This window comes from Macrosteles quadrilineatus, unplaced genomic scaffold (genome assembly GCF_028750875.1).
Source record: "Macrosteles quadrilineatus isolate MER2022 unplaced genomic scaffold, UCM_ALF_1.0 Scaffold_7__1_contigs__length_78375512, whole genome shotgun sequence".
Classification (NCBI taxonomy): Eukaryota; Metazoa; Arthropoda; class Insecta; order Hemiptera; family Cicadellidae; genus Macrosteles; species Macrosteles quadrilineatus.
In genome coordinates, this window is record NW_026542600.1 from 46,886,525 (window position 1) to 46,913,005 (window position 26,481).

The 26,481-nt window shown below is 34.5% G+C and overlaps 1 protein-coding gene across 2 annotated transcripts in view; it reads left to right on the forward strand.

Annotated features, from left to right (window-relative positions):
* LOC128998755 (scavenger receptor class B member 1-like) overlaps nt 1-26,481 on the forward strand; it is an 80,422-nt gene that overhangs the window by 36,882 nt on the left and 17,059 nt on the right. For both annotated transcript variants that reach the window (XM_054425093.1, XM_054425092.1), the window contains exon 2: nt 5,328-5,760. In XM_054425093.1, the coding sequence (XP_054281068.1) occupies nt 5,367-5,760 (394 nt within the window). In that variant the 5' untranslated portion in view covers nt 5,328-5,366. The remainder of the gene's footprint in view (nt 1-5,327; nt 5,761-26,481) is intronic.

A 26,481-nucleotide genomic window follows, 5' to 3' on the forward strand; every position in this document is an offset into this window, starting at 1 on the left:
CGTATTTTGGTGTAGAATTTTAAATTTATAATTTAATGAATGTTGTTGAACTTTGTGGGTTTTTTATTAAGGCGCCGTAATAACTGGATATTAACTGGTGATGTGTAGTGTCCCTTCAACAGGTAAACTAATTGTATAAAAAATGAAGTCTCTCTTCCTAGAGGTAAACCAAGGGATTTTGGATATTATTAAGAGCGGTGTTCTATTGGCCTTATCCCAACTCCGCGTGTGGTCAGAAACCTGTTAAAACCGACTGTCCAACTCCGCGCGGTGGTCACTTCGGGTCCCTCGCGGCGCGGCACATGTCCAACTCCGCGCATTGTTGAAAAAGTCAGTGAGAAAGAGTGACTGTGAATTTATAAGTTTCAAAGTCATCAAAACATAATAATTAACCTAACCTAACCTGTCACATGAATAAAGTAGTTATGAACAAATATTAATCTTGGAACATAGGTATAATATATATAAATATATATAAGAATATTTTATATTAAACACTTCATATCTCATCCGAGAGCACAACAAGGTAGCTGGACCGCGCGGAGTTGGACTATATACCAAAAGTATAGGGTCGCCGGATTTCTACCCCCGGATATTTACCCCCATGAAAAAACGCCTACGTCACTTTGACGTCACATGTATGGGGGTAAATTTCCGGCCGCGAACTTTTAGGATGGATAAATTATTATTTATTCAATCAACTCGCATTTCACGGTTTACTTAACAGTTGTAATTAATCAAAATGCTAATAAACCTGACACCGGAACTTTACCCCCGGAAATCTACCCCCAGACATCTACCCCCGGACATCTACCCCCGGACATCTACCCCCAGACATGTACCCCCGGACATCTACCCCCGGATATCTACCCCCAGACATCTACCCCCCGACATCTACCCCCGGAAATCTACCCCCAGAAATGTACCCCCAGTGGTCAAATCATAAATGTCCGACCACGGAATTCTACCCCCGGAAATCTACCCCCCGTGCTACACTACGTATCGGCCAATATTCATTGTTGTAGTTGATTTTAGTAATTGGTTTATAAAAATAATCAATGGCTCTTCGTTTAATAATTACCCTCTAATATCTAGTATTAAGCATGTGATATGTCGTTGTCTTGTTTAATGTCATCTATCTTCCCAATTCATTAAGCTGTAACTGATTTAGGTGTAATTTTTAAGCTTAAGATTCAGTGCAACGCAAATGGTAATTAAAATGATATTTTGATAAAGGGCTTCAAAAGTTTAACCCATAAGCATTTGATTTATTTTCAGACAGTGATTTAAATGGTTGACCAATTTTCACATACACTAATAGCTAACAGCACATGTACGAGCGCAGATCGTGAAATTTTAAACATAACACTGAAGGAGGTTATTTCCGGATTACTAGTGGTAAAAAATGCAATTAAATGTTGATAAAAAGCCTGCCAGAGGTTGATTAATGAATTAATAATTATTCACTATCAATTACCTTCTAGTAATACGAAATAGCATAATCCCTATGTCGTAGACACTATCCGGAGTTTTACATTGGCCAAAAAGTCTAGTTGCTTACACAAATAATTAATCGTAAAAAATAAAACATAAACATATTTTATGATTGGTTCTGGTTGTCAATGCTGGTTGTGAAATAACGTAGAATAATATAAAAGAATAAAATTGGATATTTCGGGATAGGGAAGGTATTTTTACCTCATGGTTCTTTTGGGTTTACGAATTTATGTAAATGAAATTAGAGTTTAGTACGAACATTGCTCAAAATTATATATTTTTTGGTCATTTTTACATTTCACACATTAAAGAAGCCAAAACAAGTCTTTATCTCAATTTCTGCTTTGTCTGTCAAGGCCCAGAAGGCATTTTACGTGGCCTTCTCCTCAAAACCTAGAGCATCGATCGTGATTCGATTTAAATAGTCTTTTTGGATTCGGTGGATTGACACGAGTCTCTTAAGCCATTAAAATATGGCCTCACTACTTTTGAATTAAAATAAATTTTGTTCAAACCCCCAATTTTTTGCATTTTTGTCTAATTCACTCCTAATGTTTACCAGTAATTTATGAAATACTAATAATTTGTTTGGAGAATACGACATCTATGAAATAACGAACAGCTGTGAAAGGTGAAAAGTTGAAAAATTAAAAATGGTGGATATCAAAAAATGATATCCAAAAAAATAAAAAATAAAAAATAAAAATGATATATGGTGGGTCAAAAAGATAGTTTTTAACGCTTTTTTAACGTCTTTCTAATATAAAATTTACATGAAAGGCTTAGGGGTCAACCTTTTGAAGCCCTAATCAAAATATCCTTTTTAATTACCATTTTGCTCTGCGCAAGATCTTAAGCTTTAAAATGACACCTCAATCGTAACAATCGGCGAAATAGGTCGGGTGAAAAAGGACTGTTACAGCTTATTGAATTAGGAAGATAGATAATGTTAAACAAGACAATGACATATCGCATGCTTTATACTGGATATTACAAGACAATCAATGATTAACCGAAGAGCCGTTGATTTCCGAGGAGAGAATTCCGGGGTCAGATATTTATGATTTAACCACTGGGGGTATATGTCCGGGGGTAGATGTCTGGGGGTAGATGTCCGGGGGTAGATTTCCGGGGGTAGATATCCGGGGGTAGATGTCCGGGGGTAGATATCCGGGGGTAAATGTCTGGGGGTAGATATCCGGGGGTAAATGTCCGGGGGTAGATTTCCGGTGGTAGATGTCCGGGGGTAGATTTCCGTGCTATGGCAAATCACTTTATAATCAAACAATTACATGTTGATTATTCAATAATATATTGGGGGTAAATTTCCAGTCGCGGGCAGTTTCTCGACCGTGTATAGGCCCCGCCCCTCGTGACGTCAAAATGACGTAGGCGTTTTTTCATGGGGGTAAATATCCGGGGGTAGAAATCCGCTACCCCCCAAAAGTGACCACCGTGTGGAGTTGGACTGGACCACAGACAATATAATACTTTTGTCTGTGACTGGACCCTTTGGGTACCATAAAACTTTTCCTCGGCTTAAATTTGACCACCGTGATGAGTTGGGTTATCCCCGTTCTATTTTATTTACTTTGTCCATGCTCGAAACAATTAGAATATCAATTTTTAGAGTGTGTTTCATGTAAATTAGATAAGTGTAGCTGGGATTCAATAATTAATTTTTCAAATTTAACCAATAATAAAATAAGGATTTGATTTAAATGAATGTAATACAGTACTATATTATGTTAGTTTAAATGAACTTCGTGAGTTTATGCTATACTTGTGTATTATAACATCGAAAATGTACTAATTTTATCCTATTTTAAAGAGGTGTGATTTTGGCCATAGTTTAATTTAAATGATTCTTCGCAGCCGTATGGTTAAATTCATTTTGTTTGTTTTATTAAATACCATACAAGATCTAAACACATTTTAAAAACTTCTACGAGTGTCGTTAGAACTATTTTACCTACGGCCAATTTTTAAAGTAGCCGTTTCAGTTCAGTTCTTAGATTTGAAAAGTTTCTCATAACAGCACAGTTTTACTAATAACAACAAACAACACGGGTAACGGACCAATGAGGGTTGAGGATTGAGAGAGAAGAAGTAAAATTGTATTGATTCGAACTTCAACTAATCAGCTGTTCAGGCCAATTTCATTGTAGACTGGTACAATAATTAGTGTTTAGTACAATGTTTCGTTGCATCACTGTCAGTGGCAATGGGAGGTTATAAACGAAAACATAACTTCTCTTAGAATATAAGTAGTGATTTTTAGTAATTAAAACACTGTCGTAGGTAAAGTAGTGTACGCAACTCGCGTAAATGTTTTTAACAACACGGTTCAATCTTTTAAAAATGCTTAATTATTTTAAAATAATAAAGTTGACTGTTAAAAAGTATAAAGGTCAAACTATAGCACATCAAAATGGAAGTAAGATTAAATTTTAGACGGCTTTAGTTGAATTCAAATATTCCGGACATAAAAGAAACAAATAATTCCATTGTAACTGACAACAATTTTTCATTTGTTTGGGTGACACTGATGAATGGTATGGTTAATTTTCTGTTCACGAATCCATTGAGCAAACCACGATACATTCTTTGGTATTAATGTGTTTGCCGAGACATAGGGTCGACTGCACGTAGGTTGTTGGGAATCCCAAGCAGTTATACACATTGTTGAGCTTGAACTTCACGTCACGTTTTGTGTACGTTCTTGAATACGTTAGCTAAAAAATCCCGAAAGGCGGATGTGCACTCCGTAAAACTTCTAAATGTAAATTAGCAGAAAACATTTAACATAAACATAAACAAAGAGAATGTCCAAACATAGACGGTTGATTAATTTTGCAGTTTTATAAGTTTTGAGGTTAACTGTGACTCTCTGTAAACCTACCCCGCCTTATATCAAGTGCCATATTGCCTTATAGTTACGTACGCACTTGCTTTAAATACATGGCTTGTATACAGTAGACACAGCACTTAGCAAGGTAAATGCCAAAAAGTGTTTGGATATTGTTAGACCTTTAGGTCATATCCATTTATATCTCAATTCGCTGATAGCTAATGAAGATTGAACTGTGTTCAGTGGATTAATTAAAAACTTTGCTTTTTTAATACATGCGGGTGCTGATTACCTTAGTAATTAATGTAATTTTTTATTCTTTTTATTTTAGACTTAAGCTAGCTAATTTTTAGAGGTAAATAGTAGAATTGTAATGTTACAATCGTCGAACAAAACATGTGATACAAAACATTAACACAACTAATTGCACAACACTAATTGTGCAAATAATTCATAAAACTGTTTGTGACAAACGAGGATCCCTGAAAATATTGGGAATGTTTTGTTAGCTCAAAATCCCACTTGTTCAAATTTATACTTGTATCATTGGGTAAAAGGCTACAGTTTTAAATGATTTGGTCTGATGGGAATTGAACTTAATGCAACGGATCCAACCGATCTGACAAACGAATCATAACAGTATAAAATACACGTAAACGCGTCCGCTTGACCTACTTAGTTTTAACTGTGATCGCGAGTTAACAATGCTTTAGTATGATGTGGTGACGAAAACAAACATTAACTAATGACTTAATCTAAACATCAAATGAACAGTTTGTTTACATTTGAAATCTTACACTTACATGTTACATACGATCGGTTATAGTAGGAAAGATTGCATCAGCAGCAAACGGTTCAATAGTCTTGATATTGTGATCGAATAAAGTAAAACCTACATTCAGGTCACTGGTCTATCAACGCATCACAGTTCATTAAACCGACACCATGGTCGCTCCTATATCAGTTGCCCATGTTTCAGGTCGTGTCAAAGATGAGCTAGTGGCCGAGGATCGGACAGATGAACTCCAGGAGCGAAGGCGCGGGTGACCTAGGGGTCGCCGACAAGAACTTCTACCAGAGGAACATGGCGGACGTCAAAATACACTGTGAGAAAACTCGAGCGGAGAAAATGAAAACTAAAAAAGACAAAAGTGACTGTTTAAACTTACGAAAGACTCTGTTGGGATCTAGCCCGCGTTTGGTGATTCTTAAGTCTGCAGAAGACCTGTGCATTAAAGGGTTCGATATCGGGGTGAAGAAACACAAGACGGTGGAAAAAGTCGCCACTGATCCCAAAGTGAACGAGAGGTTGTTGACAACCATAGACCAGAGTCAAGGAGACAGCTCTTCAGCGGGGTCGGGGACAGGCCCTAGGGTGGTACCTACCAGGCATAAGTCTTCCTCGTACTGCTGTAAGTTACATTTATTTTATAATTTTTATATATAATAAAATAGTCTGTAAACTCAACCAAACTTCATTTGATAAGTGATTGTAGTCAGTAACATACACTAGGAAACAAATTTAAACAAATTTTAGATGATTATTTTAAATTTGTATTATAACAACACATATTCAGCAACCTCCCCAGCTGAGTTTGGGAAGTGAGGGGGGGGGGGTTGTATTACAGTACTTAAATTGGGACACAAGCCTAAGGGTGGATTTTGTTCCAGCATTGACAAAAATGCAATAAAACAACTGGAGGTTTGAATATATAAATACAGGTTCTTGGAACTGGGGTATTATAATTTTTTCATATACTGTATAACCAAACAACTGCTGCATAATGTTTGTGATTAGAGTTACTTTTTTAACACTTTAAATAAATGATTATAGTTAATTCGCATCTATTTATTTACAAACAGGTTATCTATAATATTTTATTGAAAGTATTAAAATAGTACCTCTTTAGACCTGTTTAGACACAACACGTAACGAAGATAATTGACTTTTATCATAATATCCTATATATACATTGATATATTTATAACGCACTTCTTTCATTTTTCTTTCAATATATTTTACCTTCATTCCCGGTCATATCTTATAAAAGTAGTGAAAACGGGTTTCGTTTGAAATTCTCCATCTCCTCGCGAATATACTCATTGCCCTATGAACACTGTAGAAAAATTATAAATGTAAAACGATTAGAAAGAAATGCAAGGAGTAAATGCTCACTCATCCTTTTCATACACCAGCTAAACCTACAGATTAAGGTGCAATTGAATCTCAGACCTAAAAATGACCCCATAGTTTCATTAAATTTAAAATTTCTATCGGTTTATCCAGAAACTATAGTGAACGTGTGAGGCTATGGGCATTGGCGTCCAATCACCTAGAACCAAAAGAACGGAACGAGTTATGCAAAAACGAGTTGAACTTAACCTGCCCTTGATCCACATTAACCCGTGCTGCAAACGGCAATTCCACCTCTCCCCCAGCCAACGTCTGGCTCAGAGTCATAAATCAATATTGGAAGACAAGTGCCAGTAATTCAAGTGCAATGCTACATGTATTTTGCCAACCTTTATTCACCATTTTCTAGGTTAAAATATCTATAGATCTTCAGAATAAATAAGATATAAATTATAGGCTATATTCATTGTCACATGGATTTAATTGTGATACTTCTCCATTCCATGGAAGGATTTCCTCGCCTGAAATATTTTGGTTTTCGGAATTATAAAGTGGATTATCATAGTGGATTAGTGAGATTTATTATTGGGTCTCCCAGACTCAAATTCCGCGCTCTAACCAATAGTCCAATCTCACCTTTTACATACATAAATATTTGTCTTGTGAGCAATCAATCTGGAAACCAATTGCTCATTTAGATTTCTGAAGTGCAGATCTCGAAGCCGTCCAGAATTTAGAATCAGAAATCTCTGAGATAAGTGCTGAACTGTCAAGCGATAGGGCCACCTTGAAAATTATCCATGTGCCATTTGATTTGGAATTAGTTGAGAGAGTGAAATGTATAACAGTAATAGAGAAATTGGAGATAGGACGTGCCTTTTGGTATCCTATATGTTGAAGGACAATGGTACAAAATAATGGATATCCCCTGAACTAAACCAACAAAGATACTTTTTTGCAGCAACCCTGTCAAATGATCTCTCAATAAAATCTGAGGGGTAAATGAATTAACTGAATGAATTACCGTTGCGTAGGATTTCGAGTTAGTAGAGTAAATGAAAATTATTAGGTGTGCTTGTAAATATTAGAACAGAAACGGTGTGGACCATATACATAAACAAATGATGTCACTCGCCTGAAAGTATACATGATTTCATTAAATTTGAATGGAACTGTCAAACCAGCTGTTACAGCTATTAGTATAGCCAGTGACGTCATGTGTTATTTTTATGATCCATACAGTTTTTCTAATATTCGCGAGTGTGGAATAGTTTATATGAATTTTCACAGTAAAAAAATTGTCTATATAGTACTGTAATGGAGAACTGAACTGCACTTATTATAATTGGAAATATAGTTAGTCTATGTCCGTTGCTATCCAATCGAATCATAAAATGATTGTTGACTCATTCAACTTTTTACTGACCGAGGAGGAAATTGAAAATAGAATATTGCACCCCAAAAATGGTATAATCTATTTAATTTAACTTAACACCGCCCTCTAAGAATGACCTACGAAACCTACAGACTAAGGTAATTTATAGTTGATTTAAGTGACAGACAGATGCATTGTGAAAGTAAATTAATATTAAGATAAAATGTAACATCATCATTAATATAAAATCTTATCCAACAATCTGAATCAACTGCATTTTTAGGCTTTGATGAATCTTAAGACAAAACCTACAATGGCAGCCAGACCGGGTACTCTCACCAAGAAGACTAAATGAATATTTTGTTTTTGTTTAAACCGCTCAAACGATTTTCATGAGAAAACGCGCCTTATACCAAATTAAAAGTCGTTACTGTCACATAACATTATCATTAGATTATTTTGAGCCAACGCTATAGGCTAACTGGGAAATGATTGAGGCCACAGAATTAAAAAATCGTTTTAGGGGCAAGTAAAAAAATTATAAGACATGTCACCAATCTTATCAAACACTTCAAATGCATCGATGACGGATATTCTGCAGTTTGTATGAAGTCCAAGGCACTGATAACCTTGTCTACATGGTATGACTGTGGTCGGTCACAGTATAAGGCCTGTCCCAAGCGCACTGGCCATAGAACTTGACACACAAACCTAATAAACACCGGCTAGTTGCGTCACCGGGAATGACTAGCTCGCCGGGTTAGCCCTCTATCCCTGTACTATCCATTTACACATTAATATACATATTCATTCACATTCAACCCCTTAAACATCGATGTCTCTATCAGTTTACAGTAACCTATCTGGTAATCGTTCTGGTTCATTAGCTTATATACACATTCATTTATGTTTCTACAGTAGACCCTCTTTCCCTGAATCCACCATTTCATCGCGTTATATCTTTTGAAGTGTATTTTATTCTGACACGTCTATCCCCTTTACCTGGCACTCTAAACTTATACAGGGTTTCCCGTAAGTAAGCAGCCAAACTCCGGGAATTGGTTATACGGTTAAGATTAAAGAGAAAATCAAGATTGAAATTTTCCCCTAATTCGCTTCGTTCTAGATATCCACATTATTTTTATATTTAATTTTGAATTGTTGCAACCGATCTATATGCAACTTAGTATGTACCTATGTTAAGAGATTTATGCAAAAAAAACTTGACTCAACCCGATTCAAAGTTGCTTAATGGTGACCATTTTATTTTTTTATAATTAAAAAAAAAGAAAGATTTTTTTTATGAAAAAAATTCCTAAAATACGTTTATTTTCCATTTAAATTTCTTATCAAATTAAACCAAGTTCAAAAAGATTGGCAAAAAATAGTTGAAATATCACGATTTTAAGTTGCACAAAAATAATTAAATTACTATGTAACGAAACTTTGGTTTTAATTTAATTTCTTCCTAAAATTCTTGATTATAGCTTCATTACAATTAATTTTGAAAATAGGTTTTATGATTGGAAATAACATACTTCAAATTCTTCACCATCATTCTTTAATTTAAATTGCTTTTGGTTACCAACAATCATGTGCCCTAAAAACAAACAAATTTAATAGTTTTTAAAATATAATCAATGTTTAATCATTTTTCTTTTAACAGACCTACTAGATGAACTAAATGTTTTAATAAAATTGATTTACATACCAGTTTTCCTGGGCTTAATCTCACTAAAATATATTAACAACTTTAACTTTTCTTAACATCACTGTACAACACATTCTGACTTAAAGCGGGATCTAACATGCAAACCTAGTCTTTTATACTGGCCTGACTGCTTAACCTGATTGGTGGAACTGGACCAATCAGATTAGCTCTTAGTTCATCTTTACAAGATTCATGAAACAGCTGTAACATGTCTTAGTTACTTCCTGCATAATTCTTTTCTTGTTTCAAACATTTTAAGAAAATCCTTCGACATAATTATTAATCAAAAAGCACAATTTGTTTGTTTTTATACTGAAAATAAAGAATATTTTTTTTACAATTTAAAAATTGGTACAACTAAATAAACGGCTAGTTTTATGAAAAAATACAAAAAAAAAACTTTTCTTTTGCATTTAAAATATCCCATTAAGCGGAACAAAGTTCAAAAAAAGCAAATAAAAACCACTAAAATATCACGGTCGATTTTTAGTTGTAAAATGAGGTAGAATAAGGCTAAGCTAGTCAGGTTATATCTCATTTTGCCTTATTGCCGGTGTTTGTCTGTTTACTTACAGTATACCCTGTATATCTCTGCCTATGTATAACCAATAAACCTTATCTCTCTCTACCGTTCCACTTCATATGCTTATCATCACATATAAATATCAAATTAAAATTACTTGTCAATATTAGCCACCATTTTGTATTTGGCTATTAGTACTTATGCATCTTTGTAACTTTTCTGACTCTTATACAATTCGTTGACTATCCGTCCAACCAATTGCATGTTAATTTATTTTTCAAGTATCATAATCTTGTACAACATTTTATTAACTATTTTAGCTTGGTTATATTAACTAGATTTACAAACTGAAATCAGCTTAATGACCCATGTCGAGAATTTCACCAAATCATTCTATCAGTCTAAAGTCTAATCTTGCCCAGTTACTTATAATTACCATCGACAAACCACACGCGTTTCACTGTAGTTTGATAGTTTCATTCTGTTTAGGAGTGTTTTCATAGTTGTTTATCTCATGATGAATTTAATTACACGTTTTCCGACGTGCATTAAGATGAACATGGGGTTTGAAATGAAACCTATACTTCGAACGCGGGAAAATACAGTCGACTAGTCCTTGAGCCTGATCGTATAATTGCTGAGGACTTGGGGTCCTCAATAGACAGTTCCCAGACTACGGTCCCACCTCCTCAACGTCGGCGATTCTGTTACTTATCTACTAATTGACTAGAAGCCGCAGCCCTCAGTCAGGTGCGAAAGTGGGCGAAATGTCGTGAGACTGGATGGTTTGGTAAAAACTGCAATTTGTCAATAGTTATTTGTGTCACTAGTGCGCGAAGTGGCACTTTGCTGCACGTGCTCTTTGCGTTCACGTTACATTTGATATGTTTCTTACACTTACCATAAAGCATATAAATAATTAGTGTTCAAGAACTAAACAACACGTTTTAGGCTGCCAAGCTTTGATCGAAGATAGAATGTCAACACCCAACAACAGTTAAGTCATAATATCAAAATTCAAAACGCTGTGAAACGCTGCACAAGCTGATTGCATTCGTAGTATATTTTAAGTTTTGCCAACTTATTTCCAAGCATACACGTATTACGTGCCTAATAAAAGCACACTGTTTTGTGTTGTTTGGTTGAAATACTGGTGTGCGGAAAAGTAAAATAAGTGTGGCAAAGTAAGTAAATGCAGGAAATAGCTACTTTGCGCACTATAATCAGTGCAAGAAAGCCCGCTTTGTCAGGTAGGAAACGTTGTTTTAAACTGCAACCTAACCCATGGTACTTTCTGAAATATCGTCTACCGATCGTAAATTCGGTACTGTATTGAGAGTTTATGTAACGTACGTTTATATAAAATCCTAACAGTAGTACAGTTTCATTTAGTGAAAACATTTTATTCAGCATTACCTCCAGAATTGATTTATGGCAATATTTTCACGATATATTGATCAATAATATTGTTTATTTTATGACAATATGTCAATATTTCGTGGTGAGAATAGTTCAAAAATTCGTGTTTAGGTCTGTCAAACCTGTTGTTGGTGGGCAATAAATTGGTGGGTGAAAATAAAAAAAATAAATACGATTTCGAAAGTCAAACCGACCGGAAATAGTTAACATGTTGGATATTTCAATGAGCATTGGCACCACATGTAGTAATTGTTAAGTCATCTTCTGCCTGCGTAGGCCTTATAGTGTACTTTCTCGATTCATTTAATAACTCAATAGTTTTGGCAACGAGCAGTGTGTAAGTGATAGCATTCAATTATAAAATTTCAAATTGCAAAAATATAATTTAATATTTTGTATACGATTTCTGCACATTTATTTTCCTGTTCGCTTTGATTATCCTCAAATCCTTTCGTTCGAATACGATAAATTGCTATCCTTGAAAATTTTGATCGATTGCTTTCTCCCGTGGTTGCGGTTAGTGCAAAAATTATAGAAATCGGAAACGTATCTGACAAGAAACCTTGGGGAACTAGTTGTGGGCATCTAGTCTGCCGATGCAATACCTTCGCAATTATCCTTCATTTAGGCCACAACTAGTCGCAAAAACTTGCACCTATCACACAACCAGGTTAGGTTAAAGCCATGTCTGTGTCAAGACTAGATCGCCATACGCTACGTTCAGGCGATTTACCGATTGCAGTATCGATGTTCATTAGTTTCTTATTAACGACCTAAATACATCTCTGTGATTAAGTATAGATTTTTCGACGTCTTCGTTACACGATTGGCACTTGGCAGACTTCTTGAAAAACTTGATAAGAAGTAGAGGCATTAAATGAAAATAATCACTGAAAAGTTAAGAGATTTGGGAAAAGAAGAAACACGTCAGATTGAGATTACGTAAACTAACCTGTATTATTCATAAATCATAATCCACTCAACCACTGATTCTAGCATCTCTGGACCCATGAGGTCTGTGAAAATTTGGACAATTTCAGGCATGTTGGACAATTTCTTTAACTCAGTTTTTTTCACCCAATCGTGAAGATATTTGTTACTTTTGAGTCAATTTTTATATGCATTACATAATTTTGGTAATTTTGGTAATGGTGACATAATTTTGTATAGCAAATTTAAGATACTGTTTGCTTAAGGTAAATTTAGCCCATCACAACTTTCTGAAACGTCTTAAGTGACAGTTCGTACCCTTAGTTAAAAATATAAATATTTTTTATGTTATTTTTAAGAAACGGGGTGGACTTATAAAATACGCCCGTGAGACCTAAGTATCACATATTAAGAAGTAGACAACTACACTCTCAACTGTCTATTCTTCTGTAGTATTATGTAGCTTTGATACGAATAAATATTGACATATAGCAACTTTAAAACTAAAAATTTTAAGAACATCTTAGGTGTTGAAAATTTACATATCAAGTTACTTTAAAGTAGTTTGGTATTTTCACAAGAGATGGTTATTGTGTGTCAGGTGCAAGTACGGACATGTAACTAATGTTGGTTTGCTCACACAAAACAATGACTATGAGATCAGGTAACAATGCTTGACACACGGCACAGCTGCCTTATATAGACAATCTACACCTAGGCTTGATTTATACTGCAATGTAGGGTGTAAAATGTTTATGAACTGCATGACTTGACACCTATACGTCGCGAGTTTGAATGTGATACGTCGCTCCAAGACATGATGGGAACCCACTAGTCCGACGCTCTCCTATCCGACAAGTCTCCGACACCTTCCATTGGTGCGACGGGCTTCGTCAGCAACCAACGAGAAATTAGATATTTCAGGCTTTTGTATAAATTTTGGCTGTTGGAGTAGTAAAAGATTTAGGTATTTGTCCATCCGATGGTTCTTAGTTCGCATACTCTTTTCCTATAATAGTTGGTCCACAATTTAAGAACCATTCACCACTCGAATTCATAAAACTTGCATAATTGAAAGCATGAGAATATGTTCAAGCTGCTTTTATAACCTACTGTATAAAGAAAGGATACTTCCAAACTGCTTCGATCAAACGTTCGTCAATACTCATGCTACACACGAAGCTAGAGGCCTGATGCAGAGTGGAGAACAATCGGACCCGACGTCCGACAACAATGCCCCAGAGAGCAATGTCGTAGGAAGGTGTTGGATCGGAGACCGTCGGACTAGTAGGTTACAGACCATTTAAAGCCATGCAATTGTTATTTGTGTAACTAGGGAGCAAAGACCTTTTGCACTCGTGATAAACATTATATTTTTCGTACAGTCACTTAAAGCTTATAAATAATTAGCCTTTCAAACACTTTACAACACGTTTTTAGGTTAGGTTAAATCCAAGCCATGAACGGAATGGGAAATACTGCACCAGCTGATTGTAGTCGTAGTATCTTTGTGTTACTTATTTAATCAGTATAAACAAGTAGATTGTTCTTCAAGATATACCAATAAAACATTTTCTGACAGTTTCGTAACTTTCTTACTTACGCACCAAGAGGAAAACAGTTCGTATGCTCGTTCATACTTCTTTATTGATTTTTCAGGTAACAGGTGAAAGATGTTTTCAGTTTCTGCTATTTCTAGTCTACCATTATATTCACAATCACTTTCACTGAGTTCATTTTTTAAAACATGTTAGGCCCACTTATAATTCATCTTTCAAATACTACACTTCAGGTTATGTTCAAACCAAGCGTCGAACGAAAATTATAATATAAACTATAAACACGAAATGACAGGTTAAATCGTAGTTATAATAGTCAATCAGCTGATCATAGAATCTTTTTAGTGTTGCCAACCTATTTCCAAGCGTACACAGATTACGTGCATAATAAAACCACGCTGTTTTGTGTTGTTTGGTTAGAATCCTGACGTGCGCCAAAGTGTAAACCATACGAAAAAGTGTAAACTGTGCGAAAAAGTAAGTAAATGCAGCAATTAGCAGCTTTCTATACTTTCTGTTATTTTATCGGAAAGTGTCGTGTCGGAGAGCGTCGGACTACAGTAGTGGTTTTCCTGCTTTACACATATTTCACTTGACAAGAAGATGATTGGGTATAGTGTCCTTGAAGAACTAACACACAATGGTCATCATATATGCAGGACATTTCGTCTTCTGCAGGTATCAGTTATATTGCACAATACGCCCTTCGTCTACCAATATTGTCTGCATTTCCTACCTAATATATATTTTTATCTCCATTACATAGAGAAATAAGTTAATTGGCGGCTGATAGATGTGGCTATTTAGGTATCTTCTTGCAGAGTTGCGAATTACCTGCAATACCGCATCATTTTCTATCCCATTTACCATCCACAACCTTGGCCAAGCTGATTGATATGCAACGTTATAATTGTCGGGTCTTCAATGCATCTCTGCAAAGCAGCAAAGTCAACATCTGTCGATTTGTGTGATATTGCTATGTTGTTGTGTAACCAAATTCAATCACAGCAAACACTCGCATCTTATTTATACATTTTTGTCTGAATGAATCCCGAACTCATCAAAAATTCTGGTTAAATATACACACAATATGATTAAGAAACTACAAATAAGATTGTAACCCACCTATAAGTTTATGTTGTAAATGAGAATAGTGTATAAGAGGTTATCTCATGTAGCTTAAATTAAATCAATCTTTAGGTGGATTTAGTGTTAACCTACTAATCACAAAGTCGCTAGCTTGACTCTGAGAAAAGTCAGAAGCTTTTTGATAGTTTGAAACTGGGCCCAGCTGTCCTCGACCATTGAGCTTTTAATAAATGGTTCTGGCTTAAGAAACAGCTGATCTTAGTCAGTAACACAACTGTCATCGCATTTACCCATTTTTGCCACAAGACCTAAAATACGCAAGATTGTGTTGTGTCGGGGTCGTAGAACTCTGGGGACGAATCTGTAGGCACAAGGTGTGTTATGGCATATTCACATAATACACGCACACACACACACTCTAACTAACTACATGTGAGCGCACTCACACTTGCATCATCACAACCAGTCCCAAGTTCACTCTCTCTCATCATCCGTTTGGTAAACTTCTTCCATTTCCCTACCATTATCCCCGTTTCCCTCTATTACTTTTGGTTTCTTTCCTAGCAATCGGTATGCACCTTGTTGGTACTTGTTATATGCTTCATTTATAGGAAGGAAGGGCGGGCTCTAAGATCCAGGCTTATACTTGCTTTTAAGTGCATGCATATAAATGCTGATTTATTTAATCATGTACTTAGCACATCAAGGTCACAAAAAACTTGCTATTTTAACTTATAAATTATTGGGAGTATGACACATTCGTACATTGGTTATGAATTACAAAAGCTGAAATTCTAAATATTTAAACAATTTATTGATGGGTTGGTCACACACAGAGCTTTTGTATCCTGCGTAGTATTACAATGGGAGGCTTACTTTCATATTTTCTCACCATCTGCATAACACACTGTTATGCAACGTCAGAGGCAAGACCTTCGTATTCATTCTTTCATTTTATTTATTCGTTCATTAGTTAAGTTTAATTTTGTAGAATTTTTACCTCCCAGTTTCTCTTAAATTGCTACTTTCATGTACTACGATGTAGGCTCTAACTGGAACGGCTTTAAACATGATTTCATGCTTAGTACATAGCTAAAGATTTTGGTAATTTGCGGGATTTGAACTCTGGACCTTAGGGAACGAAGCCCTGCTCTCTACCACTAGATCAGCTCGCTCCCTATGCTTACCTCCTTGTAACTATATCTATCTCCTAAATCAGCTCAGTCACTCTTTGCATATAGAATACAGCTGTTACAAATTTCCGGGTGCTTTTTGGCTCAATTTAATGCAAAGCGATTGCAAAATGTGCTCATCCATATTAAAAACATATTAATCTTCCTCAACCTCGTAAAGTAGCCATTTTATTGGCATTAGAACGCCCAAAACGTCTGTAAGTCCCACGGGAATCCTAATGAGGATATCAAGTTGTTTGCCAGCTGGCACGGGAGTATGGGCTGTACTGTACAGAGCTCGCGAGGAAAACATTGTTGTGGTTCCTTGGAAACTTAAACATATTCTCTAACAAATGTTGACAATTTGCAAAGCTATTCTACGAATAAAAGAAATGCATGCAACGTGGAGAGTTTTTCACTTGTCATGATAACGTGTTTATTTCAAAAAACTACACAAAATATAACTGCACTTTCTCAGGACAAATGGCTTGACATAATATTAAAGTATACAGGGTGTTTCGGTAAAGCGTAGCGGGCTATGCAGATTCAGATTCTACGTGCAAAAATAAGTCGAAAATATAGAATAATGTTAATAGAATAACATTCTCCGAAAATATCTTTGATCAGGCTCATCAAATGTCAAAATGGCGGTCATTTAAAATTTTGTTTTAATGGCTGTTTTTAGTTGATTTTTACTTTTAAAATTTTAAATGGCCGCCATTTTGACATTTGATGAGCCTGATCAAAGATATTTTCGGAGAATGTGAATACGTGTAGCCTAAAAGTTTATACCATGTTTCATAAAAATATCTTTAGGAGTTTTTGAGTTATTAATTATTTTCAAAAAATACAAAATGGCGGATTACGGCTAAACTAAGCCGAAATCGGAAAAAAAGCTATTCCACATTTTCAACTTATTTTTGCATGTAGAATCTGAATCTGCATAGCCAGCTACGCTTTACCGAAATACCCTGTATAGTTATCTATATGATCATAATACACTTACAAATTTTTAAACATAATTGGCAGAAAAAAAATTGCCTAACTAATGACGATGTAACATTGTAAACACCTGACCCAATATGCCAAATTAAACATCTTTAGACATCCTCATTTGAAAAGGAGAAATTGTTAAGAAACGCATAGATTAATTCGTTTTATGGAATTTAAATTTGTATGAATAAAGTATATTCTACATATCATACTGAAATATGAATAGACAATTAGGGTTAATGAGGGTTTTAAGTAATTGGGACCTTTAAATTGATTTATTAGTATCCATAATTACGGTATGTAAAACAATATGGGCGTATAAAATCATTTATTTTCGACCTCTTTCATAACTTTTACAACAGTTGAAAGAGTTCAAAGCCTAAATATATTTCCATTAACTCGCTCGAAATGAATTATGAATAGCTATTCTATTAAACTGTTCAGTACTTATAATATGTGCAATATATGGTAGTATTGGAAGTGTCCTATTGACATTAGTATGTCTCCCGTTATTATATGTTTAACTTAAAATAATACTCTAAGAGAGTAAAAGTCGGTGGAAATTTAATGTAGGTTGATTAAAAATTTGCATTAAAGTTTGACAAATTCCATGAGAAATAGTTAAGAGCGTCCTACATCATCTTTTTATTTACCTCTTTGAAGTTGTAAATGTATATATCAAGATGTAGTGATGAAACAATTGGGTTTGTATGAAATTAGTGTAACAAGCAAACACTATTAAGAGAAATTCACAAAAACCTTTCACTAAAATAAGTTATTCAGCAATATCTTTCACTAAAACACAAGTTACAATACGACAGGAAAACAACAAATAACACATTTGACAAGTATGTGAGGGGCAAAGTTCACCTAAAATTCTCATGTTTCAAGCAAAAACGCATAAGGAATTTTGCTTGACCATAGTGCCTGTGTCATTTGCCTGGCTAATATAGTTAATCCCCGGTAAGTGTTAGTTGATTCAAATATCTCTTTTGATATTCAATGGTCACTATGGGTACGCCCAATTTCGTATTTCCTTCGAAGGTCAACACTCATTGGAAGTCTGTGCTGTCAATGCCAGAATCCTTAGCGCATATCATCGTCATCATCAACGAATCATCAAATGATTATGTCTGCCAGGTTGCCGTTGGCTGGATGACTAGCATTTAGCATATCCTCCACACAGTTTGTGAATTATTTAGCAAATAGTTGTAATATACTGTATTGCCGAATATCCATTCATCAGTAAGGGTGTTCGTTACTCATTCAGAACTGGTTTCCTAATTCCACTAATTTAAAATGTATTCTACTCATATTTAAATCTACAATTCATATACTCCGTTGGGGCCTGATGATGGCCGGTATGATTGCTCGAAACCGATCACCGATCACCATTGTAAAATCTAGTTCTAGTACATATTTACCATCTTGTATTGTTTACAGTATGGATGCAAATAAATCAAATATATGTATTTTTATCGTATTGCTAAAATTCATATATGCATTGCAATAACCAAGAGTATATAATAACCACGAATATAAAACATTGATCGTTGTTAACGGATTTTCGAACATTTTAGCTGCACGTGCACTTAATTACCTATTGCTACCAATCACAAAATTGAGTTATTCAGCAACATTTTTCTCTAAAACACAAGCTAAAATACGACAGAAAAAAAAAACTCATTTGACGAGTATGCGAGGAGCAAAGTTCACCTAAAATTCCCATATTTCATACCCTCCCCCCTGGTCCTTTGCCTGGCCAATTCATGAATGATTAAAACCCATTGAAACCGTATAAAATTCTCTATTTAATGCCCCATTATGGCGCCTCAGTTTGATTGTTTAACCTTATTATTATCTTTCGTACTCTAAAGTGGTAGGCTCTCAATATAATATGTGACTTATCCTTTTCTGGATTAACACGGAATCGTTCCTTTCGCTTTTCAAAGTTTTAAATGTTGATGAGTTATCTTTTGTTATTCAACTCACTGATTTTAATTTGATTGAATTAACAAATGTTTAAACATTTCCAAACAACAACAAAATTACAGAAAGTTCCTTTATATTTGCTATATTTATTCTAATAAAATAAAAATTACATTTCGATCGATATTACGAAGAATAAGCTTTCTCTTAAGTATTAAGCTCAATGAAGGCAGTTTGGAAATCTTCTATTATGAAACAAATGTTTATTCATACTTCTGGTATTTGATACCAATTTTCAGTTGTATATAGATTTAAATTTATGCTTGTAAACATAATGTATTTGTATTTTGTATATGCATTGTATAATGTATTTGTTCAAATGTAATCAAGAAGGTACGTCTTCTACAGTTGCGTACCTTTAATGTAGATAATTATTAATATAACTGAACGTATTTAACCAATCATAGTACAAGAAAGAATTCCTTTCATGATAAAAAACTTATAATAGAATCCCCATGTTTCATAGAATCATACGTGCGAAGGTTTAATGAACTGTGAACAATTCATATTTTATATTGATGGATATCTATAGTACCTTTGAATTAACATAATTTGTTGTAATTGTTACTTCTTGTGTTGTGTCCAAAATATATGATAAACAATTTGTAGATTCCAAAATCAAGCAAAGCCAACGATTCACAATTTAAAATTCGTTGATCACAATTACATTCAGAATGCTTTTAAGGAGTGATATATTTCATTTTCTTTAGTATGACACACCAGGCTTAGTTTTACTTTGTTCGTAACTATTTTTTTCTATAAAAAATGCATAGCTATTCTACTGCACATTTTAAGCGATGAATGATACCAATACCCAATGATGGCTTATTACCGTGCATTAGTCTTGCTGTTAGCTATATAAATGTCAAAAATAGTTTGGATATATACCTCTTATTTGTATCACGTTTTGTATATACCTAAGTAAAAAACGTAACGGGGGTTTTGGATACAGTTAGACGTTAAAATGTCTTTAGAAAATCAATAAACGACTTAAAAACTTTTCCAGAGGAGGCCCTGAAACCCTCTTTTCTTGAAGGGTGTGAGACACCCCCAAGGTAGCCCCCCCTGTCAAGGTCCTAGAACCACCACTGAGCAAAAGTGTTTGAAAGCTAAGGATTTTGACCTTGTTTTGTCAAAAGCCCACGACAAAAGCCAATTCCACAATTGAGCTACTCACTCAGTGTTCGTCTTTGAGGAAATAGCGGGAGATGATCTCGCAATTCCAGTAATTGCAGATGCAACAAATTGGTAAAAGGAGCCGAACCTTGAAAATGGCCTCAAAAGGTCTTTTCTATCTCCGGGCTTCCTTTCCAATGTTCTTTAAATTTGATTGAGGATAAAAATTGCTAAATTGCTCTCATGAATCATCACGGTTTTGTTGAAACGTAAAATAAAACTAGTACAACAAATCTGTGGTCAAAACCCAAACCCCGAGATTTATTTAACAAAATTATTGTTAATCTAGCAATTAAAACTAGCTATGTATTTTGGAAATAATTATCAACTACTTGTAAAAATGATGCATGGTACGTTTAAAAGTTGACGTTAATATGCATCTGGAGCGATTGAATGAACTGATAAAGGTTTAATTACCAAGTTGCTGTCAAACGTTGATTGATTTGACAACAACCAGGTAATTTAAACCTTATAGGTTGATATGATATAATAAAATATTACTGATTCTATATTTGCGGCATCATTATTATCTTCTGCTCAGAAGCATTGTTTCTCTGTTTTTGTATTTTGGTGGAAACAAATATTTTACATGTACTAAATAGATAGTTTCATGCAGCTTTATTAATAGCTTTGTATTATTCGGTTCGGCATTATATTTTAAAAACAATTATTGTATTTTTTGTTGAATATAATTATTCCCTTGCAATGTTATATTTGAATTGCGTAGTCTAGTTCTTCAGTGTGAATTTGTGTTTGGTTGTGTACCTTATATTGTCGTCACTGATGTGTTGTGGTTTAAGTGGGTGAGTCGCCGCCTATAAACATATATGTTCCTTGTAAAAGGTTTACGACAATGGTATGGAATAGCAAAAGTCATAGTATTGGACCACTTATTGTTCGAAACAATTTCAAAGCTAGGCATTTATCTGGGGACAATAAATTATGTTTCCTTTTTATCCAAATTTGATATATATATTTTAAACGTATAACGTTTTTATCTTTATAGTGTATTTATGCATAATATTTGTTTCATATCCTACCTTCACATAGCCCAAAACTGTTACTTCAGGCTAATCCTAGAGGATCAGGGCATTATCACATATATAAAATCCATTGGTGATTGGTAGAATTTGAATTCGAGACCTTGGGCACCAAAGCCCCGCGCTCTACGATATTGGTATTGCAGCTCTCAGTAGTTTTCAGTTCTCAACTTCGTCTCGAACTTAAAAAAAAATATCTCGAGCCGGCAAAACCTCATTTTTGGCCCTAGGTACGAAATATACTATTTTACCACTGTTGGTTTATCAATAGGTCATTTTCTAAGGATAAGAAATTATAAAATATGCTGGCAGTGATAATACTTGTGACTAAGCTAGAGTTAAATACATGTGATAAATACATTCCAGATTCCCTTGAGACAGTCGATGCTAAGTCAACGAATTATTCAAGGTTACGCGCTACTTTCTCTATTACTCAACTGTTAAAAGCTTGCAGATTATAAAAAGTTTACTCTGTTTTCCCGTGTCTAAAGTACCGTCTCTTCTTGTTGATGTATTCAAAGATACGTTTCAAGTTGTTATCAAACGCAAAGCTTTTGATGCTGTCCCTTGTCACGGTCGTAGATAAGGTTATTATAATGATTTGAATTTATCATACAGATCTCAACATTAATAACTAAGACAGAGAAAAGCTTTCTGGTATCAAGTGTTAAGTGTTTAATTACATCATTGCCTTTGGGATACGAGGGTGGTCATCATATCTAGAGGGAATACCTTATCTAGAGGGGGTTGAATCTTATTCGCAATACATTCCCAACAACACAAACTAATAGATGACCATGCAACAATACATATCAGCTGTTTCTTAATGAAGTAAAGAAAAAAAAGGATACCAATATTTGAATTTGTTTTGTCGTTAAAGGGTGTCTTACTGCACTCTTAATTTGGGTTGTGTAAAACCCCTGTATATAGACCAGCTGTAGCTATTTTAAAATTAAAATAAAACATAAATTGTACAGATTACAGTAGTAGATAGGTATTGCCGGGAATACCGGGGGAAGGGAGGACACCGAGGACACGTAAAATTTTGGAATGTAAAAAAAAACAGATATAAATAAATAGTTTGTAGAATTTTTCGTTTTACTATGTGCTTATAAAATAAAAATTAAGTTTTATTATTTTCAAAAATTATGTTCACAATGTATTATGTTAACATCAAGTAAAAAATTAAGTCATCAAGATGTTAAAAATTACATGGTTAAAATATTTTAGGTCTTCAAAATCCTAGGTGAAAGCAAAAAACCTCTCATATTGTCACTAACCTACGTACCGTCTGCTTTGCGATGGATACCAGTGCTAGAGATATGATCATGCTGTCTTTGAATAAAGCTCGTGTAAACCGTAAACGTAAAGACTTGCGATGTTTGCTTTTGGTTAATAGCGTGTTACAGAAATCGAGAAAAGTGTTTTTACAGGAGACATTCTACGGTGGTGATAGTTGTAATAGCAAATAATTGAGCAAAATGAGTATAAAATATTTTTATTTCCAAACAGTGTACCGGACATTGTAGTTGAGACATGAGGATGTTTATGAGCCTTGAAATAGAACGTTGTTATTTGTGATTGTGGAACACAAGTTTCATTTGTCTTGAGCGATTCTATGTGTACTCAAATTGGCGAAAGCAAACTTTCTATTTCAATTTAATGTCTGAAATGTTATAAAGTCCTCAAAAATGTTAAAAGTTTGTATAAATCTTTCAAAATGTAATAAATCGGTTGTCAATTTAATACCAAAATACTTTTCATGCACTGTAAAAATGAAATTTAATGTCTGCATCTTTATAAAACCTTCCAAAATGTTAAACGTTAGTACAACTCTTTCAAAATGTATAAAAATGTTCTTGTTGATTTTACTTTGTCATGTTTTTGCTCTACTGTAACAAAATTTAAACTAATGTCTAAATTGGAATGCGTTTTCAACTTGGTATCAGCTTGATAATGAACCTCTAGGTTCGAAACCTGGGTCGCTGACCTGAATTCCTGGATCACTGACAAGTACTACAGGTATATAACCTTTTTATTAGTAAACTTTTTACAAGGAACATATATGTTTATAGGCGGCGACTCACCCACTTAAACCACAACACAACAGTGACGATAATATTATGTGGTACACAACCAAACACAAATTCACACTAGACTACGCAATTCAAAGAAAACATTGCAAGGGAATAATTATATTCAACAAAAAATACAATAATTATTATTAAAATATAATACCTAACCGGAGAGACGCCACTTGGGCGTTTTTCCCATAAAAATAACATGGGGATCATTTTAGCCACTTTTTCAAAAACCCTGATCTTTGCGTATTTATCCCTATACAAATGTCCAACTCTATAAACATTTCAAATCCACATACATTTTCTGAAACCAACTCTTTCTTATCACTATAAAACCCATATTAAATAATGTTACATTTTTTTCGGATTTTTTAGATTTTTATGTAAGTTTATAATCAAAAGTTGATACCCACGTAGTGTGCCAGAATTTTAACCGTTTTGCCGTATCTCAAGCCGTTTTCGAGTGATGGTTTATAACATACAAAAGTTATTATAATTTCCATTAGATATCCTTTTCAGTGTGGCTTGATTAAAAGTTCGTGCATAACAAAAAAACTTCAATTAACAGCAGCATTCTCTGTTGGCGGCTTAGTTCAACCACGTTTATTTTTACGCTAAGACTTGGATAATACAATTAAAACTTAAACATAGAATGTCTAGTTTTATCATTGACTATATAACCACAACAAGTTGTGGTTATATAGTCAATGGTTTTATCCATAGAGACAAAGGCTACATTTTATATCTTAAAGTGTGTTTTTTATACCTCGATAAAAAATGTGCTTTGGTTAACAACTTCTGTTTCGTAATCCAGATTACATTTCTTACCCAGTAAGAATTTAAATGGAAGTAAAAAGTGAAAGATAATCTTCGAATAAAGAAAGATTTGAGGATTCTTTTAATCGATAGTGGTATTAATTTACTTTGAAACAAACCTGTAGTTGAGCTCTGCTATCCCAAGTTTGTGGTATTGCTGTTCAAGTAAGGATGGTAGGTGAAGGGCACAGTTCTGCCATTGACCCAGTGAGCGGCTACAGCTAACCACTGATCCACCACTTAGAGTACTCGCTCTAACCCGCTCTTTCCCAGGGTCGTTACCTCTTCTACGATGCTCTTGGCACATCCGTACATCCATACATCCGTCCATCCGTACATCCGTACATCCGTACATCCGTACATCCGTACATCCGTACATCCATACATCCGTACATCCATACATCCGTACATCCGTGCATTCGTACATCCGTACATCCGTACGTCCGTACATCCATACATCCGTACATCCGTACATCCGTACATCCGAACATCCTTTCATCCATACATCCGTAAAGCCGTAAATCCGTAAATACGTACATCCGTCCATCCGCACATCCGTACATCCGTACATCCATACATCCGTCCATCCGTTCATCTGTTCATCTGTTCATCCATTCAAAGGGAAATCAGGACATAGTTATTATGCATTTTATAACATTTTATTTAACGAGTACCTACCTTGGTTTCATGCTACGGGAAAGCTAAAAAGTGTTTTTTGACAAAATGTTAATAGGGATGAAATAAATAAATTTTGTCAAATTCAATCAACATACAGCCATGATCAAGCAAAATAAACCAGTTTTTCCGTACAAATAACATAGGAGTTTTCAATTTACAGTTTTGTTCAACAAAACTCAAATAAACAAATTATTTATTTTTAAGCTGTACACTGTGGATGTGATGAACATTGGGTATTCCATGTTTTTTAAGGGTAACAATTTGGTCAAAGCCAAGTTTCATCAAAATCGGGCCACAATTACTCGAGGGCGTTCACGGACATATATATCAAAGTTAGAACGAATAGTGTTTTTGGCTTCTGAGGACATCAAAATGAAAAAAAAATCAATTGGCCACGGGTCTACGTATTACTATGCCACCGACGGTAATATATACTTCCTTATAGGGAAATTTTCTAACACAAGTTCTCACGACATTTGTGTAATAAACATAACAAGATAATTACACAAAACAACCTAAATTTGGAATACAAAATCACCAAAGAAACACCATGTAGGGTTATGCATAGTAGCCAAAACAAGAAACAAAAATCGCGAAGAAAGCAACATTCGAACTAGTTTTAGTTGCTTCCTCTCCTGAGGATGAGGTCAGTTCCCAGATCCCGAAAGGTCGTGCACAGTTTTTTACACATATATCCGATTTTCTCCCGACGTATGAACAGGGATAAAATAAGGAAGAAGTTTTAATTTTGAGATTTAATAGTTGGTTCCGTGTTAAGGGAGTTCGAAACATATAACATATTGTATTTCGGATAGCTATAGGAAAGTAAACCGTAGTTTTAGAATTCACTAGGAACTTTAATTATATTTATAGACTATATTATTCAGCCACATACCGTATCAATCAATGGTGCTATTTATTGAGGAAAAACTTTATGTTGGATGCACTGATGCACTTTCAGTTTCGTTTCGTATGATATTCAACCACAATCAACAAGTAAAACGCTTCTAATTTGTCACATTCAGGTTCCAACCAGTCAGTGACTTTCAAAGTTATGTCGATTTATGGTGATGTGTTTCATATTAAGAACGATTGCAGTTTTCTTGTGACAAGCGTTTTATGGCTTATAATATTTAGATATAGCAAAAAAAATATGGAAATTTGTGTAAGCTTTTATTAATTTCGAGTTCAACGGGTGCTTCGAATCAACAAAATTTGTTTTGTCTATTAAAATATTGGCACATTAGTAATATCATAGAATAGGTAATAGCCCACGACGATCATATTACCCTGCCTAGAAAGTTTTGTTTTCAATATATATGAAAAAAACTGCATTTTAAAATGTTTCACATTTAATTTTTATTATTTACATTATAATTAAATTATTAAATTAATCAATGGGCACAAGTCGTATTTAGCAGCTTATGCTTAGAAAATTTAGAAAAATG